The sequence below is a fragment of the Phascolarctos cinereus genome, unplaced genomic scaffold, assembly GCF_003287225.1.
Source record: "Phascolarctos cinereus isolate Bilbo 61053 unplaced genomic scaffold, phaCin_HiC Scaffold_9;HRSCAF=440, whole genome shotgun sequence".
Taxonomy (NCBI): Eukaryota; Metazoa; Chordata; class Mammalia; order Diprotodontia; family Phascolarctidae; genus Phascolarctos; species Phascolarctos cinereus.
The window spans coordinates 204,064,025-204,084,351 of record NW_027556402.1 but is presented as its reverse complement, the minus strand read 5'-3'; the positions used below and the strand labels follow the sequence as shown (position 1 = coordinate 204,084,351).

The following is a 20,327-nucleotide window of genomic DNA, read 5'->3' as shown; positions in this document are numbered from 1 at the left end:
CACTTGTCCCCTCTTTTTATAATAATTCACATTTCTTTAATAATTTGATGATACAAAATACCGTACATGTCAGATCTCTGTGAAATGTTACTCATCCCATCTGCCCTCTGTGGTGGTTTGAAAACAGATGGGTTGGGCACTGAGTTCTTCTGAAGGTTCTAACCATTCTGAGGCACAAGATTCACAGAAAGATTATTGTGGATTCTGATATGATGGAGATTGTTCCTGACTATTTGGCATGGAACTGGGTGTTATTAGATTGCCACTGAGGGAACTTTGTACCTGGCTAACGAGTATGGCTCAGTGTCCCAAGTGGAAAATGTGGAGTCAGCAGGGCCTCACCTGAGAGCCTTCAGACTTTCTCTGTAGGCCCAGTACTGCACTGTTATTGAGATGTGTCCTAGGCAGACACACATGGAGGAGCAGGACACCCTTGGACATCACTTTTACGAAAAGGTACTGTCAGTCACTTAACAAGTATATGCTGAGGATAGCCAGGGGTGTCCTGGAGCTAGCTCAAACTGGTCTCAAAAGAGCCTACAGTTAAATTTTTAGTGTGAGCATACAATTGTATATATAGCCCTATGCCAAAATCCAGCTCACTTAACTGCTCCCACACATCCAACTTTTCTTTTCCTCAAGTCAGAGAATAATGCCCCACCAATGGAGGGCACCTATCAATTCTTTTAAAAGGCAAAGCTTTAATTAGATAGTGTAGCAAAAAAGAGCACTGGACAAAGACAGGTCTTGTTTCAAATGCTAGCTCCAACAGCACAACCATCAGTTAATAAATTAACCTCTCTGAGCCAATAATATTTTACTGCATACCCACAGGATTGTGAGAAAAGCACCTTGTCAACCCTAAAACACTGTATGAAAGTTAGTTATTTTTGTTCATAAGTTAAGAGTAACCTGAGCCCCAGGATTTATTCCACATCTGGACATTGGAAGTCAGAGAGGCAAGAAACTACAAAGCACAGTCTCGGGGGCAGGGGTGGGGGGGGTGGGAAAGATCCTGTTTTGCTGAGAGGTAATACACTGGGGAGGGGGCTCACAGCCCCCCCTGCTCAGCTTGGACTGATGCCTATTACTTAGCCCTCTGGTCTGTGCACTGACAGGTACCAAACCAGAAGAGCAGCCTCAGAGCTTGGAGTTTTTTACTTTTAACATCCATGAACCCCTAAGTAAGGAGCGAGTAGAAGCCTTCAGTGACGGTGTGTATGCCATTGTAGCGACCCTCCTCATCCTCGACATTTGGTAAGATTTGTTCCTGCCTGACAGAGGTCTTAAACTTCTGTAAATACAGAGTGGTGTGTTTATTTTTACACATGGTAGCTGGGTCCTCAGCAAAGATAACATGGAGGCCTTGGTTACCCCGATCTCATGGTTTGGAATTAACCCTACACTTTAGTTATAACTTGAGCATGGGATAATATCGGTGATCTTGGTATCCAAATGTAAAAAGCAAAACTGGCAAAACATGAACATTCTTGTGAAACCCAGACAGACTGCATGGATCAGTAATTACTGATGGCCTGTCATTAAACCTCAGCTAAGCAAACATCACTAATGAATCTGTTCTTCTTTAATTTCTTGATACGCCCTTGGGAAGGCCAGGATTGTTGTGTAAAAGCAGACTCACAGTATCTCAGAGGCAGCAGCAGCTTCAGATCTCTCCTAGTCCAGCCCTCTGCCCAGCTTGGGAATCTTCACCCACTAGTCTTTTGGGCAGAGTGGGCATTTTCCTAAGATAAGCAGTGAAATGTGACAGAGTTTTCTGGCTTAGGAAAGGAGGCTTTGAAGCAGAGGGCTTGCAGTTAGTCAGATGGGCTTCAGGTCTCTGGCAAGCACGTAAAGATGTTTGGTTTAAAATCTCATTTGGGATCACTAATAAGAGGCAGGTAGCCAGTTTCACGTTTGGTGTATCAAGGACACTGACTATGGAGGGTAGAAAGAAGGTCACTAGTGGCCAGCAAAGAGCCAGACCACCTAGTGGGAATAGGGCTGGGGAAAGGCTTGGATGTCGACGGTACTATAGGCCAGGGATGTCAGTGATCAGAACAAAAGAGAGGAAGGAAGCTAACCTCATCTGTGTCATAGCAGTCCTGGATCCTTAGCAGTCCGTTTTGGAGGCTTTGGGTTCTGTTTATCTCTCAGGCTGCCACGGAGCCAATTTTATGAAGCTCTTGTAGAAAATGACCATTTTATTTTTAAATGTCAACAGTGAAGACAATGTTCCTGATGCCAAAGAAGTTAAAGAAAAATTTCATGGCAACCTTGTTGAAGCACTAAGAGAATATGGACCAAATTTCTTGGCCTATTTTGGCTCCTTTGTAACAATTGGTCTCCTGTGGTTTGTCCACCACTCCCTCTTCCTTCACGTGAGAAAGACAACCCAGTTCATGAGCCTGCTGAACACTTTTTCCTTGGCCTTCATTGGTGGGCTCCCACTTGCCTATCAGCAGACCACAGAGTTTGCCCAGCAGTCCCACAGTGAAATAGAAAGCATCCGTGTCAGTTGTGTCATCACGTTTTTTGCTGGCATCTTCCAGTTTGCTATCTGGAGCACAGCTTTATTGAATGAGCAGGAGACCCTGCACCCATTTGCCAGGTATGGAGGGAAGGAACATGCCTTCATGTTTGCCAAACTTGCCCTCTACCCCTGTGTCAGCCTTGTGGCCTTCTCATCTACCTGCTTCCTGAGGGAATTCAGTACAACCATCTTCCACCTCATGCAGATAATTGTTCCTTTTGCGTTCCTCCTCCTGCGCATACTCGTCAGAATTGCACTGGCCATCTTAAGGTCAGTGATCACTCTGACCAGACCCGAGGAGACCTTGTTACAAGATGAGGAGACAAGACTGTGTACAGCTGAAATGCCGTCATAACCCAGCCCTCGCTGACGACGTGAGGTTCTTCTGGGAGCTTCAGTCTCTGAAAACGAAGAAAGAACAACAACAGTCTGTACTGAAGTCAGTCATTTGTTATTAGCTGTCTCTTTGTGGTCTTGTTTCTATGGGTGTGACCCCAAAACCATGCTTTTGCTCTTTGTAGGACTCAGAGATTAGTGTTTGCGGAAAATCAAAAGTTTCTGTAGTGACTGTTTAAGCTAGTGCTTCTCCTAGCCGGATGAAATGGAATGGTGGTCCTGCTGATGGAGGAGCCCCTTCTGGGAGCAGCTGCAGGAGGTTACATGGATCAGCCATTTCTAGGTCAACTCCCTTCTCCTAGGTGAAGGACCCAGTACAGCTTTAGACCCGCCTGAATTCTCCTTCACCTTCAAGCAGCATGTTGAGTACCTCCTCCCCAGTGCTTCCTAAAGTATGCAGAGGTACCCCGCAGCCTATCTCGTGCTCTCTGATAGAGCAGTAATGTCCAGCAGCATCACTCTTAGTGTGAAGTTTGCAGGACCTGCAAACTCAGATCTAAACATTCCACAGAGACTACATTGAGTAGTTGGGAAAGCAACATCCTTACATATAATAGGTTCACATTGTATGCAGGCTGTCTTTCTTCCTATGTCATATGTAACTATTAAGTTTCTGAAATGAAAGTCCTTAGCTGTGCTTTGATAATCCTAAGGCTTTTTAAAGTCTTATACAGAAGACAGTGTATAATTTCATATCATAATTCACCATCTTAAAAATTCTCTTTGCTCTTTGTGTCATATTAAACTTTGTTGATAAATAAAACTAATTCCAATGGTAACATATCCTTGAGCTTTATTATTTACTATTTCATGTTAGCAAGATAGCAATTTTTCTTCCAAGAACTTAGAACTTAACCAACTCTGACTTTTTCACATTATCTTTACATAACCTGAAATAGCTCATTTCCAGCATCCCCAGACCAAACATTTTAATGACTGTTTAAATCAAAAGACACTGAATTTTACTTTGCTTGTATGAAATTCAGAATTGGGGATCTTACAGTGGAACTGTGTGAATGATAAGAACAAGCATGGTGCAGCATAGGGAGAGACCATGCAAGATAGTGGAAGCACCCAGGGCAGGGCAGAAAGAAGATGCTGTCCACTGGCAGCAGAAGACAGTGCACTGGGGATAGAAGTGGACAGCAGAGAGCAGTGCAGTGGACAGCTCAGGAGGCCTCACTAGAGTGACCTAGAGCTCTATAAGGTTCAAAGGGATTTCCTGAGCCCTCTGCACAGTATTCCTGGCAAATGGTTAACCTACCCTGCTGACTTCTAGTAGAGGCACAGGGGTCCCACTCTACCAGGCTGCCCCCTACCTCTAAGGTCTCCACTCCCTGAAACTGCAGGGCTGTTTTTTAAACTGGCAGGGCTAGTTTTTAAAAGCTACCATGAATCTGGTTAGTCTTCAACCAGCCAGTGCCAAGATACAGAGAGAAAGAGGTCATAAATTGAGCAATTATTAAACGGTTACTCTGTGCTAGGCACTGCCAAGCACGAAGAATACAAATATAAGCAAAAAGACAAACAGTCCCTGCCTTTGAGTAGCTTATGTTCTAATGGGGAAAAACCACACGACAAAGGTAGCTGCAGATGAGAGTGAGGGAGCCCAGGGAGTCATGAACTAACCCTGGTTTAAAGTGAACGTGCCGCCAATAGCTATTTCCTCAAAGGAAGTTCCAGGGAGGAGGCCTTGGGAGTGTAGGCATTACCACCATGATAAGGCAGATTGGGCTGAGATAGAGGAGTCATCTAGGGAGTCTGGAGCTAGGTAGGCCTGGTTTGAAGTTGCTTTCCCCACCTAATTTAATCAGACATTACTTTTTTTACAGTAGGGGTTGAGGGGTAGCCATGTTTACATCTCATTGGCTTATCTCTTATCTGCCCCTTATTTTCTATGATTTTACCAATTGAGAGAGGAAAGCCCTGTCTGTGTGACATAATTAGTTACCTTCATCTAATGAGCTGGTATTCTTTCAGACCAAAACCTTGGACTGCTAAACAGTAAGACCTGACGAAGAAGACTTCTTATAGAATACATTCAAAAGACACATACCCACTAAAGAACAGGGAAAAGATATTCGGTGTGGACCACCACAGCCCTGCTATATACTGTCTTCTCACTCCCTCCTTCAACATTCTACAATTCATGGAGGACTAGTCTTCAAAACACCAACAGTGTAAACTGCTTTCTCTATTTTATGCATTGCCTCCTTGAGTGGAACCCTCCCAAAAGCAGTTCCCTGCCTTCTTTGCTTTAGGCAGCAGAGTGCATGGAGCACCCGGGCCTGGAATCAGGAACACCTTAGTTCAAACATGGTCTTAGACAATTATTAGCTGTGTGACACTAGGAAAGTCACTTAACCTCTGCTGTCTGCCTCAGTTTCCTCTACTACAAAATGAAGGTAATAATGGCATCTGTCTCCCAAGATTATTTTCAGAATCAAATAAAATATATGTAACATGTTTAATTAGCACAGTGTCTTGCACATAAGGCTCCTCTTCCCTTCCCCCAAGGGGGAAAGTTGAAAGAGGGGAAATGAGCCCTTTTGCCCCATAGGAAGGAAGCCTATTAGCACTAACAAAGGCATGATACCATCCCATTTCTAAAGCCACATACTCTAAGAGTTTATCTCTACCAGTTCTGACCAACTGAAAACCTTGATGACAGTCTCAGTACTCCTGTGGCAAAGGCTGCCCCTTATATGTTGCATATGGAGTTATGTATGAATCACAGGGAGACAATAATAAACATCTCTAGACTCTTCTCTCCTGTCGCTCCCACCACCACCACCTTCACCAAGGGAGATTTTAATTCCTACCAGTAAAAGAAGCGGGGAATTAGGACCAGAGGTCCTAACACTGCTCTCCTCAGAGGGAGGGATACCAGGCTAGAATTATGTTTATCTGTTCCCTTAAATATTATTAGCCTAATGGATGTAGTTTTCAGATTCAAGCTAAACTTCTGGTCACCATTAATGGAGAAAGGAGGACCCGAAATTTTATATCTAAGTCTTGACTCCCCACCAAATACCAGTTCTATACTAAACAAATACAGCAAATAGGGAAAAGATCATTTATCCAAGTCAATAGCAAAACAAATCAGAGCAAGTATACATAGGAAAATATGTAGAAAACAATAGAGTAAAGGAGCTCTCCCATTGGGAAGGTGGTATCTCAGCTCAATCAAGACAGAGAGTCTGGTGGATAGAGCACTGGCCCTGCTGTCAGGGGGACCTGAGTTCAAATGTGGCCTTAGACACTTGACACTAGCTGTGTGACCCTGGGCAAGTCACTTAACCCCATTGCCTAGCAAAAAAAAAAAAAACAACAACAACAACAAAAAAAGTCAAATCTCAACCAGGGGAAAAATTCCCCAAGATCTCTGGGACATTATGGAGATTGCCAGCTCCTCTCATATTGGCTTATTCCCAGAATTCTTTTCTCCCTTTATGGACTGAAGAGAGAACGTCACATTATGCCTTTTCTCTCAGAGCTGGAAGCCAGAGGAACCCAGAGACTGAAGAGCCTAAAGAGAGAGAAGGTATTGAATCTCTCTTCTCTCTTCTCTCCACCTCTCATACTTCACCCCATGAAGGGAAGATTTTTGCTCCAGACTTCATACAGGTCTTGGTAGCTTTCCCTAATGTGACCTTGAATTGAGGTTTCTGCTGCTACAGTGAAGTTTGGGGCCAGAGGTTTGGGCACAGATAGTTGGTAGAGATACATTGGCATGAATCCAGACCCAGGAATTGGACTGCTTGTAACACAAGACCAGATGACTGTCGGTATAGTAGAGAGAAAAGGGCATAGTAGTTGAAGAGATTACAGATGTTACCTTTCAGAGTATTCGGGAGATGATCCCTCTGGAACATTCCACAGCACATGGTGTAGGGAACAGATAAATGGATGGAAAGTACCAAGAATTTTACTAGAGTAGTTTGGGATCATAGGAATGGTGCTAATACATCATGGATCAGGCCAGTCTCTCTGGGGTAGCCAAAGTATGTGATAAATGTGACAGTGTGAAATCCAAGGTGCTAAGTGTAGCGTGAGACAGGCAATAAATCTGGGTAGAACATTAGGAGTGTTGCCCTTGATCCCACAGTGTTGAGGCTGGGGCTTTTGCTCTTGAGTTGGTAACCGGGGTTTCATACCCCCATAATATGCTCCATTTCATTTTGAGGGAAAGGAAATGTATTCTCAGCCTAGACCCCATCCACAGCAGACTGAATTCACTGACTGGACAAATCACTGTGAATCGAATAATGAATCATTTGACTGAATCATACTAACAAAACACAACTAACAGAAACATCCATGTGATAAACTCATGCTTAACTCCTTATAAAACAATAACCCTTCTGCCCTCAGTCTTCTGCGCCAGTGGAGAAAAGGTGACAAGTCACCAGGGGGAAAGGGAAAGGAAACTCATACTCCAAAGACAGTGGAGGGAAAGCTACCTCGAGTTGCTGCTTATTCTGTACCTTGGGAGTAGTTCTGTCCCTGAGGAAAGAGGGTTTTCCTGAGCTTCTCCTAGAACAACTCCAGGCAGCTCCTTGCCTCTTCCGCTGTCACTGAGAGGTCTGCTTTTGCCACAGTTCATGAGAGCCAGCTCTACCCACCTTCAGTTGCTTTAGCTCCACCTCTATCTGCATAGCTATAGTTCTAGCCAAAAACCCCTCTGCCATCCATCACTTCAATCATTGACGTCCTACCTTCATGACTCCATCCCAAAGCCACCTCTCTGTATCTGATCCATAAAGCTCTGCATCCATAACCTCACTCCATCCCAAAGTTGCCCACAGCTCCACTTCAGGATTCTTTGTTTCTTCAGAGAAACATTCTTTTTAGATTCAGACTTCCCGGGCTACGTGCTCCTTTAATTAATACTCCTTTAAAAATAGTTCTTTCAGAGACTGCCCATAAGTATTTATTCATCACATTCTTTAGTCTATATTTCTTTATTTTTAATCAATGCTTTTTTTGTTGTAATTTTACATTAATTTCCAAATATATCCTTCCCTGCCCTCCTATCCAGCAAGCCATGCTTTGAAACAAAGATGTCCAAAAGAAAGAGGGGAAAAAACCATGGTTGACAGTATATGCAGTAGTCCACACACATTGTCCCTCACCTTCACAAAGAAGAAAGGAAGGTGTGTTTTTTCCGACTTTTCTACAAGATCCGAACTGATCGTCATAATTATGTGTCATTTAGTTTCATGTTATTGTTCTTTCTATTTACTTTGTTGTATTCATGTATTCTCTCATGGTTCGGCTTACTTCACTTTGCATCAATTAATATGTTTTCATGGTTCTATGAATTTATATTCTTCATATCTTCTGGTGGAGTAACATTCCATTGCATTCATTTTATACTATATTTTATTCATTTGTTCTTCCTACCTTGTTTCCAGTTCTTTGCTACCACCAAAAAAAAAAAATTGCTTCTCTGCATATTTTGGTATACAAGGAGATTTTCTTTCTGTCTTTTTACATCCTTGAGGTATATATCTAGCAGTGTACTTTCTAGGTCTTAACTTGCATCACTCCTCCACTTTGGTAATGCCCAAAAGAACCTCTCAGGGAAATGCTATGAGATACTTCCTCACCCCTCTCTACAGAATGTTTCCAGCCCTGACCCCTATCTGGGTTAAAGTGAGTAATTTCCTTTTACCCTCTTCCTGCTTTCCCACACTATATTAATCTCCAGTTGCATTTTTTCTAATGCAACTTTCTTTGTCCTTTCAATTCCCAATTCAATTCTGTTATACAAATAACTCTCTTGAAGTTTTAATAAGCCTTAAGGATGGCCCAAACCAGTGTGAGCCTTCTGCTCTTATTCCTGCTATTCCAACAAAGCCTGTGTCTACTTCACATATATTTTGGTGAGTCAGAGTGTTCCTGGGTATCTCTGTTAATCTGAGTTTGAGATTCACATTTTTCCAGAGTCCACATACGACTTCAACCAAAATCAATTCAAAAAGTAAATGATGTCAATATCATACCCAGCCTAGATCTATCTGTGCTATTAACTAAGCTTACTTCTAATCCTCATCCTTGCAGAAGTGGGACCTGGCTGTGGACATCAGGATATAAAGCGCGAAGAGCTGCCATACTGGAAACAGGCCCCATGGAAAGCCTTCAATTACCAGGTCCAGGGAGGGTTAGATCACCTATTGACCCCCATCTTGCATATTCTTAGGGCACATTCACCACATATACTGCATCCTGTTTCTAGAGTGAAGATCCAAACAGTGTTAGGAACTCTGCCTTAAAAGCTATTCCCTCATAAAAGAACATAACCTGGTAACATCTTACCAATAATAAAGGCTACCCCAATCTAAATCTTTTAGAGTCCAATCCTTCTACTTCCATGTCATCCCTTCAAACAGGAAGTGAAGTTCCCATGGAAGGAGAAAGTACCTCCCGCAATCTGTCTGGTGGTTCCAAAGTTCTATCCCTGAGGACTCAGGAAGAGAAGCAGTCAAGGACTCCTATACTTCCAATTCCTTAGGTTGCTTTAGAAGCTGTAAGGCTCTTGACACCAAAACTTGCAGAGGGCATAGGTGGACCAACACAAGGGGTAGATTTCTAGTCTTTTTTTTTTTTTGGAGGTAGTCAGGGTTAAGTGACTTGCCCTGGGTCACACAGCTCGTAAATGTCTGAGGCCAGATATGAACTCAGGTATCCTTACTCCAGGGCAGGTGCTGTATCTACTATACCACCTAGCTGCCCCATAATTTTCTGTTCTTGAAAGCCCACATAGGGACTCCAAAGTTAAAGCCAGATATCCAGTCTGCATACTACCTGAGAACATACAAGAGAAAGAAGATAAGATTTTAAATTAAGGGACCTGGTTTTCACTCCCAGCACAAATACTGGCTATGTGATACTGGACTAGTCGGTTAACCTGTCTGCACCAAGGCTTTCTCCTCTTTCCTTGACTCTTACTCCTGGGAAACAGCTTAAAGCAGACCTAACATGATTGGGAAGGAAGAGAGAGAGAGAGGGATAGTTCTTCTAGCTCTGGAGCGAGTAAGGGGACTCTTCACTATCTCTTTATCAACATCAAGCACTTTAGCCTCAAGTCACACATGGATGGAAGTTGGCACAGAACCAGGAGTGCCACTTCTGAGCTTGCACTGTGGGATGGCCACTATAGGCCAGTTCAACTGAGACACACAAGACGCTGTTCTTGTCTTGGTTCTCCTCTTACCTGTTTGACCACTCCTTCGTTTTCTTTGCTGGCTTGTCATCAATTTCCCATCCAAGGCTCTGTATTTAGGTCTTCTCTGCTTTCCCTACACTCTCACTTGGTGGCCTCATAAGCTCCCATGGGTTTAATTTTCATCTCTAAGCAGATAACTCCCCCATCTGTTTCTACAGTCCTGGTCTGTCTCGCAAGGTCCAGTCACAAATCTCTGTCTACTGGATATTTCAAGCTGGATGTCCTATAGACATCTCAAACTTAACATGTCCAAAATAGACCCCATTTTCTTTTCCCCAAAACCCTTCCTCTTCCCACCTTTCCTGTCTGTTGATGGCACCACCATCCCTAGGCTCATAACCTCTGTGTCGTCTTTGACTTCTCACTCTTACTCACCCTACACACCTAATGCATTGCCAAATCTTGTTTTTACTTCCACAGTATTTCTCCTACATGCCCCCTTCTCTCTCTGCTCAGACAGCTGCCACCCATCCAGTGCAGCCCTTCATCACTTCTTACCTGGAATATTGCCATAGCCTTCTAATTAGAGGGCCTATTTGCCTCCTGTCTCTTTCTACTCTAATCTATCCCTCACTCAACTGCTAAAATGATTTTCCTAAAGCACAGGTCTGAACATGTCATTCCCCTACTCAATATATACCCATGGCTCCCTATTGTCTTTATGATTAAATACAAACCCCTCAGTTGGATTTTTTAAGCCCTTCACAACATGGTAACCTTTCCAAACTTGTTATCCACTAGTCCCTTCCCACACTTTGTGGTCTAGCCAGACTGACTGTTCCTCACACATGATACCTTGTCTCCCTCATTCTATGCCTGTATAACTAACCATCTATACCTGTGTATATGTGTGTGTGTGTATGTATATATATATATATATATATATATATATATATATATATGTATATATATGTACATATATGTATATATATATATGTATATATATAATGTACATATATGTATATATACATATATACACAGAGATATAAACATGCACACACATGTCTATAGATGTATGTGTGTGTATATACAGATATATAGATATGTCTATATATCTATATACATATGTGTGTATATATATATATGTATATATATATATATGTGTGTATATATATATATATATATATATATATATATATATATTTACCACTTCCTCACCTCACCTTCTTAGAACATCTTGTTTTCTTTAAAACTCAGCTCAAATATTTGCTGATGATTAAGTTCACAATAAAAATGCAAAACAAAACTCAACTCAAGTGCTACCTTCTACATAAAGACTACCTCATACTCTTAGCCACTTAGGGGGGAGAAGAGTGACCTCCACTCCCCCACAAAATTACACTGTATTTATTTTGTACATATTTTTCTATACACTTATCTAGCAGCATTAATGTTGTTATGTGTAGTTGCTGGGTGGGTAAGGTGTTGGTCAGTCACTCCCTTAAAGTTCTCCTTCAGGCTTACTCTCTAGCTCTTCCCTCAGCTCTATACCTCTAATGCAGGGAGTTTTTTGGTATCACAGACCTCTGGTGAAGACTATAGACTCCTTCTCAGAATAATGTTTCCATTATTTACTTATTCATTATTATATTATTTCAGAAAATACATGGGACTACAAAGAAAATCAATTATATTGAAATGTAGTTATAAAAATATGTATTTTTAAAGTTCACAGACCCCAGGTTAAGAAACTCTGTTTTCTTTTCAAACCAGCCAAGGGAAGACCATGGAAAGGGAAAATGGACAAAGTGCTGCTTAGCCACAGTCTTCCCTCTCCAAACTACTGACATATATATTGCCTAGAAAGATCTGGGTCCATATTTCTCTCTGTAATGGCAATTCAGGCAGGCTCCTGGGTCTCTTTAGTCCTGATGCTTTATGTACCTGGTAGTTTGAACTATAAAAAGATAGCCTGGCAGCAGCGAAGGTTGTCTGAAATCTTTTCCTGAACTTCAACTGTTTAAAATAGTTTCAATTCCGAACTCAGTGACAGAAGAAGGGGAGTTGTATTTTGTATCCTTTTTATTATTTGTTTTTAAACTTCAATTATTAAAGTAATTTTAATTGGATTTTATATTTCATAAGTGCCAGTTGCATTTTTTAAAGGAAAAAAAACTTGAACTTATTGAATTAAGATCACAATACTCTCTTTGTTTTGAGAAGTGAGAAAAATGAATCAATAATCCTCTTATCTATACCTCTGAGTCCCCAGCCAGTAAAATTGCCCTGGCAAATACATATTGCAGTTGTGAAATCTCTCTCTCTCTCTCTCTCTTTCTCTCTCTCTGTCTTTGTATGTGTGTCTCATTTTCCCATGCTGTCTTTTTCTCTGCTGTATTTAAATAATGAGACAGTGGTCAATAATCCAGTGATTAACCACATTTCTCTTAGAAAATCCAGCTTTAAAGACTTCCCATTTCTTAAGCATTTACTGTGTAACCAGCACTATGCTAGGTGCTGGGGATATGAATAAAAAAGAGAGAAGTAAGTTTCAGGAACAGACACATTCTCCAGAAAGGGAGAGACAGGAGAAGTTGAGATAGGAGTGAAGAAGAATCACTAGTCTTGGATCTGCCCCTTCTGGATGAGTTTGGCAAAAGAGAGTCTGCCCAGATGCACTTAGTGACCCTCTAGAGTCCTGCAGTCCTCCCATGCCACGCCCCTCATCAGGAATGCTTCATGGCTTTTCCCTTAGTATAAAAAGACTAGCTTGTCAGTCAAAGTCTGACCCATTCAGTCCAGTGCAGCTGCCTGAGGGGTCGAGGAGGGAGAAAACTCTGGCCTGGTCATCCACCTGAACCAGCAGGCATTCCTTTCCAGTGTTTATATCTCCTTGGCAACTCTAACACAACAGTACCCTTGTATACTCTAACGACGGCTCCATGGATGGAATGTAAGCTATTATGAGGACAAAGACCGTTTTATTTCTGCCTTTGTGGCCCCAGGACTGGCACATAGTAGGTGCTCAATAAATGCTTCATCGATAGATTCTGTTAGTCCTTGTCTTATTTGTAAATACACTGAGAATTAGACCTTATTCTTTTCTTAGGTCAAATGAGATCATGCAAGTAGAGTAGTCTGTAATTCTTCAAGCATTATATGTAAACATGAGATATTATTATTAGCTTCCTACTCCTCCCTCTCATCTGATTCTGTTTCTTTTCCTGCTCCGGTCTCAGGGCTTATAGCCCTCTTTTAAGGCAAAGTGGAAAGTTTCTGGACTGAGAATCAGAAGACCTGGATTTATATCCTAATTATCTTCTTAGTATGTCTTGGACCTCAGTTTTCTCATCTGCAAAACGATGGCATTAGCTGTGATGGCCGCTTAGTTCCCTTCAGCATCAAAATCCTATAATCCTGCCATCTCTCAGACTAGGTCTCCTGGAAATCCCATTCCTCCATAGCATGAAGCAGAGTTCTGTTTCTTCCTGGACTAAAGGCTTTTCCCCAAATTTAACTTTCTTTGGGCTGGTGGGGTGGAGCTGGGGGCGGGAGGTGGAAAGAAGAGAAGTTATATTGAAGTTATATTGCGAGGGGGATTTTAAAGAGTTATATCTATGCTTTTTTTGCATCATGTTCGTTTCCAAATATACCTAGTCCTTTCCCAATCCAATGAACCTACCCTTGTAACAAAGATTAGAAAAAGGAAAAGAGTTCTGTAAACACCAACTCATTAACGGCTATGTCAGACATTATATATGCAACATACTAGACCCTTAGGTTTACACTTCTTTAATGAAAAGAGGGAAATACCTGTTCTAACTTTTTCTCTGGGGGGACCAACCTTGGTCATTACAATTACAATAGACTCAGTTTTGTATTATTGTAGAACTTAGGAAGCTATCTTCAGTCATCCTGATCTATATCTTGCCACTGGACCCAGATGGCTCTGGAGGAGAAAGTGAGGCTTGTGACCTTGCACAGGCCTCCCTCACTTAAATCCGATTCACTTGCAAGTCATGGCAAGACTTCTCTTCAAGAACAAGGGACAAACAACAACCACAACAATTGTAGAACTGAACATTTTGAGTACATCAGACCAGGCTTTTAAACAAAGAGGTGCCAGACAGAATTTCCCCATAAACATAAAATGTATGTGAAGGATTTGAAACGTGTGTAAGCGCTATGAGTAAGGGTAGGCTAGAGCCAGCTCCGAGAGAGAAGTGATTGTTAAATTTTCAGTGTGAGCATTCACACCTCAGAAATCTGCAAACACAACAAATCAGAGCTTAATTTTTTGTTTTGTTGATTATGTTTCTAGACTTAAAAAAGCAATGGAAGAAATGTTAATAAAGCAGATTAAACTGAAAAGTATATCCTTTGTTTTTTTTCAGAGCCAGCTGTTAAACATTTCCCAGTACACCAGTCATTACAAAGGAAAGAATCACACCAGGTAAGACAGATTGATGTAAAGAAGCAGTATGGTATACCTGTAGCCCAAAAGAATATTAGACTCGGAACTGGAAAACCTGGGTTCAGGTTCTGACCCCCACTAAGCTATGTGATCATAAGCAAATAATTCTCCTCTATTTTTTTCCCGCCTGTAAAACAGAGTTGGATGACATGATTTCTAAGGTACTTTCCAGCTCAGGCATTCTGTGAATTTGGGAAAGAGGATTGTGTTTGTAAGATGCCCTTATGTTCAGGAGGACAGACCAGTGTCGTTAAAGGATGTTCCCTAGAGACACTAGACAGTTGGACAGAGAACAAAATGCACAGTCTGTAGGCCCAGAAATCCACAACTTAGATAGAAGTAAAAAGTAAAAAAAGAAAGCAGAAAGGATTCTGTCTAAAATGTACTGGTGTGGAGGGGGAGGTTTGACTGAGGAAGGGAAGAATTAGGGGATGGTGGTAGGCCTTCTGAAAAGAAGAAAGACAGATTAAGCGAAAGTCACTCCTATCGTGAGGATGGAGCCCTGCCTGGCATGTGCTTGGGTCCTGGCGCTGGATGTCTGTTTCAGGGTTAGTTTGCCTTGACAGTCGGTGAGGTGGAAGTCACTGAGTGGAGGCTGGATAACCTGTCAAGCATGAATCCCTGTGACTCTTTGTCTAGGTTGTTGAGCTCTTACTGAAGCTGGGGAGAAATTTTCCCCAAAGTTTTCTTCCCTGGCTATCACTCCCCTCTCCCTTATGCCCATCCAAGTCAACACTGTCCCTACTGTATCCCTATCCCACCCTACCATTCCCTTCACTGTGTCCTCTGGAATCCATATTCTACTATTAATAAACTGCTCTCCAGATTACACATGTACTCTTCCATTGGAAATTTGATATATATTTATTTATATAACTGCATATATTTATAAAATATTTATATAATTGCATATGTAATTTATATGTTTGTATATGTGTGTATCTATATGTATATAGATACATGTACTATATACATATGTATATACATATGTTGCGCACAACTAGTTCACTCGGCTACAGAGCGTACCTAGGACCTAGGATTTCCCAATCACCTGAAGAATCAAGACCAGCTTGATCTTTCACTCCGAGCACGCATTGATGAGGCGGGAGAAAAGATGGCAGCAACTCCGTTTATTTTTAGCAAAGCACTTACTTATATAGTAAAATAACAGGAACTCTTTCTCAAGTTACAATGACGTATAACCCATGCTGTGCTCAAGGACAGTGCACGCACAGTCCGTGCACATATCTACCACCAATCACAAATACACTGACTAATGAGTAACTAGGGAAGTTAGAGATGCATAGAATGGAGCACCGAACCAGGCGACCTTTGCTCATAAATCAATCACCCGAGAGGGGCCTCCGCCCATCAGTGAGACCTCATGGACAGCCTGTGGCCCTCTACATCCTTACAGATCCCCAACAACTCCCCCTTTTTGTTTTTGTTGGAGACGGAGCATATGAAGCTCAGTCCCAAGGTCCTTTATCCAATTAACAATGCAGCTGAGCAAACACGGTCCAAAACATAGCATGGCCAGCAATAGCAAACATAATGGCAATAAAGAAGATAATAAAGACATAAGCCAATGTCCAAGGTTATCAAAAGGGTTACGGAGTTCATCGAGCCAATCAAGTATATGTTGGGCAGTCTTATCTGGCATCAAATCTTCATCAGCCGCCCTCGCAATATCATCAGCAATTTTATATAAATTATCAATATCCAACGCAACAGTAGAATTCCCAAATAGCCCATTCAGATGTCTACATATTCTCTGCCACTCCCATTGGGAGTCATTGTATTTAACATTGGTAAGGCAAATGAATTCATACCTATAATCACATTTCAAATGTGTTCTATATTCTAAAATATCCAATTCATCACCTATTTCAATAATGGTTTCCTTCATTCCCTCAAGTATGTGGTAAAATCCCTCATCTATCCTTTTTGGTGCTTGAAAACCCTTTGATACATTGCAAGCTAACTGATTCATAAAATCAGCTTGAACCATTTCATTTCTTGCGATAGATATAGATTGAGATAAAGATACAGAAGCAGTTATAATAGCTATAAGCGATACAATTCCTAATACTACACATGAAATACATCTCTTCTTCCTAACAATTGCTAATTGATTTCTTTGGTCTATTATTCCAAAAATATGATCAGAACATGACTCATACCAATCTTTGAAAATTAAACTTTACTGTAATTGACCCATTCTTTTGAGGTGTAAAATTAAATTCCTTCCCCAATCCTGCAGATGCATTCTCTTGTAAAATAACCTCAGGTATTGTCTCTCCCCATGTAGCCAGTCTTGGCCATGGTGATTTTGTCACAAAAGTCCATCTTGTTGTATTTCCTGTCTCGCTGCTGTGTTCTGTACCACTGCCGACAATAACGACAAGAGTCACAGCTTGGTTACAAATTCGTGTAGTGCCTTCTTATTCTTTCGACTCCTTCGATTCCTGGCTGGTCTGTGTTTTCTTTTCTGCTTGCCTTGTCCCTTCTGAATGGATAATGCGGACATCCTTCGTTCTGACCCAAAGTTCTCCATCACCTGTGAAAATAAGAACAAACCCTTACCCCCAGGTTAGCACTTGCCCTGGGCCCTGCCAGACACCATCAACGTCTCTCCACGTGACTTTCATATTGTGTTTAGGAAAAAGGAATCTGTTTGATTTAGTGGTGTCACTAGTACTGTTGTCATTTCCTGCCAGATATTTCATTGCAGGAGAGAGGTTACAACTGTCAAATTTTAAATAATTTATAGTATAGAGTGCAGTGTTTAATTGATGCCACGGGGATCCCTTAGCTCCCCCTTTTTGTTTTTGGAGCACCATCTTTAACGTACGATTGGCGCATTCAACTATGGCCTGACCATGAGGATTATAAGGAAGGCCAGTAGTATGACTAATAGAGAACTCAGTACAAAACTTTTTAAAACCCTGTGAAATATATGCAGGACCATTATCAGTCTTTAAGCATTGAGGTGGGCCAGCGAAAGAAAAACAACACAAAACAAATGATTAATAACATAGTGGACAGCCTCACCCGCTTGAGCAGTAGCAAAAATAAAGCCTGAATAAGTATCAATAGAAACATGAACATACTTTTGTCTTCCAAAGGGAGAATAATGAGTAACATCCATTTGCCATAAGGCGTTAGGTGTAAGTCCCTTGGGGTTGTGTACATCAACATGAAAAGGGGGCTGAAAAGGCACACAAGTAGCACAGCGCTTAACAATTTCACACGTGCTTGTGATTTTGTTATGCCATATAAAGTTCTTAAAGACCTAGCAGATAAATGTAATTGATTATGACTATTCCTTGCTATTTCCACATTCATTGTTAAAGATTTATCAACAAAATCATTACCTTCAAAAATTGGTCCTGGAGCAAGAGTATGGGACCGAACATGCAAAACATAAAATTTTTCTGTCCTATTCTGTATATAATGTTGTATATCATGAAGCAACTGACAGATATTATTACCAGTATTTTTTATTATTGCAGTCTCTAGGTGTTTTAGGATTCCTTTTACATATTTACTATCTGTGATGATATTCATTGGCTCCTTATATTTGTGAAAGGCACAATAGACAGCATATAATTCATTCTGTTGTTCAGAGGTAAAAGGTGTATTAATCACCTGTAATTCCTTTCTTTTAGGGCACCAGATAGAAGCCTTATTCATCTTTGTGGCATCAGTAAAGACATTAATTCCATATACAGGTTCACCTGATGTATGTGTGGGTTGTATCCAAGGCCAATTCTCAAAGATTACATGATATTTAAGGGGTTTTCCATACACAAGCTTCAAATTGATATTCACTTGCCAGTTGGGCATTGTTTGTATTGCCATTTCAATTATTTGTTGAGAAAATGGAAGGTATGTGATTTCTGGACACATGCCACATAATTTTAAACATTTGTTATCAATTTTATGTATTAAGTCCCCTATCAGGGCCATATAATTACTTAAAGTGTTTTTTGACTGAGATGGTAAATATACCCATTCTAAAAGCCTTTGTTTCTGATGTATTACTGCTGTTGGAGAATTTGGGGTGTTAAATATAGAAGCTTCCATGCTTTCATGCCTATCAATCCTGTTTGTGTGTGCTCCAACTACTTGTTCCTGAATATACAACAATGTTTGCTTTGCCTCAGGGGTCAGTATCCGGGGTGAATCTAATTGAGGATCACCTTTAAGGCAATCATACAAGGGTATCAATTTATAATTTGGAATGCCAACCTGTGACCGAAGCCACTGTATATCTCCTATAATTTTCTGAAAATCATTAAGTGTTTTCAATTTTTGTAGGTCTATTGTTGGTGGATGTAAAACTATTTTCTCTTGAAGTATTTGATGGCCTAAATATTGAAATGGTGGATGTTTTTGAATCTTTTCTGGGGCTATTTGAAGCCCATGACTTTGCAACAATTCTTGTGTTTTTTGTAAAATTTCTTCTAACACTTCAGGATTAGGATGAGCACATAAAATGTCATCCATGTAATGTATCATTTTTAGCTTTTTGTAATGGAATAGTAAAAAAGCAATCTTTTAAATCAATAACTATCAAAGGCTGGGAAGTCATAAAGCATCGTTAATTTTCCTGACTACTTTGCAATAATAAAAACAGATGAATTTTAAGGAACCCAAACAAGTTCATTAGATTTCGTTTTGTATTTTGTCAGTTTTATGGATAGAAAAAGCACAAACAGTGGGCGGAGAAAATAACAGCTCTCAGTAAATGTAAAATATTGCGCCCACAAATTAAGGGGAAATGAATTGAGTTTTAGCTATCTGTTATCCTAGTAGTTTAAATTCATCTTAAAATAATTGATTAGTGGTGATTTATTAGACAAGCTAAAAGTAATTAATATCCATAAAAATTGTATGAAACTTATTAAAAATTATCAAGGAATCTTGATTAATTTGTAACATTTTGGTGGTATGCTTGTAGACTGTAGAACAATATACCTAAAGTAAGCAAAGGGTGATACCTTTTGTACCTTGTCAGGGGTAATTATAAATCTATGAGACTGAAAGGCTTGTTAAAACTTGGGCATTAATAAGGAGAGTTTGGTAGTAGTAGGACAACTGCAAAGTTTATCATCCATATAATAAATTATTTTTGTCTGGGAATATTTCTGACTAACAAGTTTAATAGTGTTATGAACAAAATTTCGGCACATGGTAAGAAACATTCCTCCTTAAAGGATCACAATAGCGAAAATGGGAAATACTGATTTAATGAGACAACTATACCCAAATTCAAACTCAAAACAAAATTAATTATAGTTCTAAGAGTCTTTTACCTCAAGCAGTAAGTTTCACTGATTATGGCTTAAAGCCAGATACAGTTAATTATTTTCATAGAAATGCAATAAGCAATAAAGATTTACTAGGTCTCACATATATAAGAAATTTTACTTAACATCCTTTCTTTCCCACATTTAAACTTGTCTTGGTGAGAAAGCCAATTATTAGAAATTATTTATATAAAGTTGCAATTTCTCAGTAAGCTAAATGAATTGTTTAGGAACTCAATAACATAAACAAATTCTTTTCTCAGAGCAGACGACCTTGGCACACAGCTGGTAGGAGCTTTTGGCAAGCTTACAAAGTTAAGGGAATTGCCTTGTGCCCCTCCTTTTCTCTCAGAAGTAATTAAAAATTCTAGGTCTTAACTTTAAAACAGTAACTTCAAATAACTTAGTTAACAATTTGGTAATTTTCCTGAGTGATAG

At 40.4% G+C, this 20,327-nt stretch overlaps 1 protein-coding gene across 1 annotated transcript in view; it reads left to right on the top strand.

Moving 5' to 3' along the window:
- Positions 1 to 3,712, top strand: part of TMEM175 (transmembrane protein 175) — a 33,589-nt gene extending 29,877 nt beyond the window's left edge. The window contains 2 exon segments of the mRNA XM_021005398.2: positions 1,119 to 1,257; positions 2,225 to 3,712. Coding sequence (XP_020861057.1) covers positions 1,119 to 1,257; positions 2,225 to 2,888 — 803 coding nt within the window. The 3' untranslated portion in view covers positions 2,889 to 3,712.
- Positions 3,713 to 20,327: the final 16,615 nt, after the last annotated feature.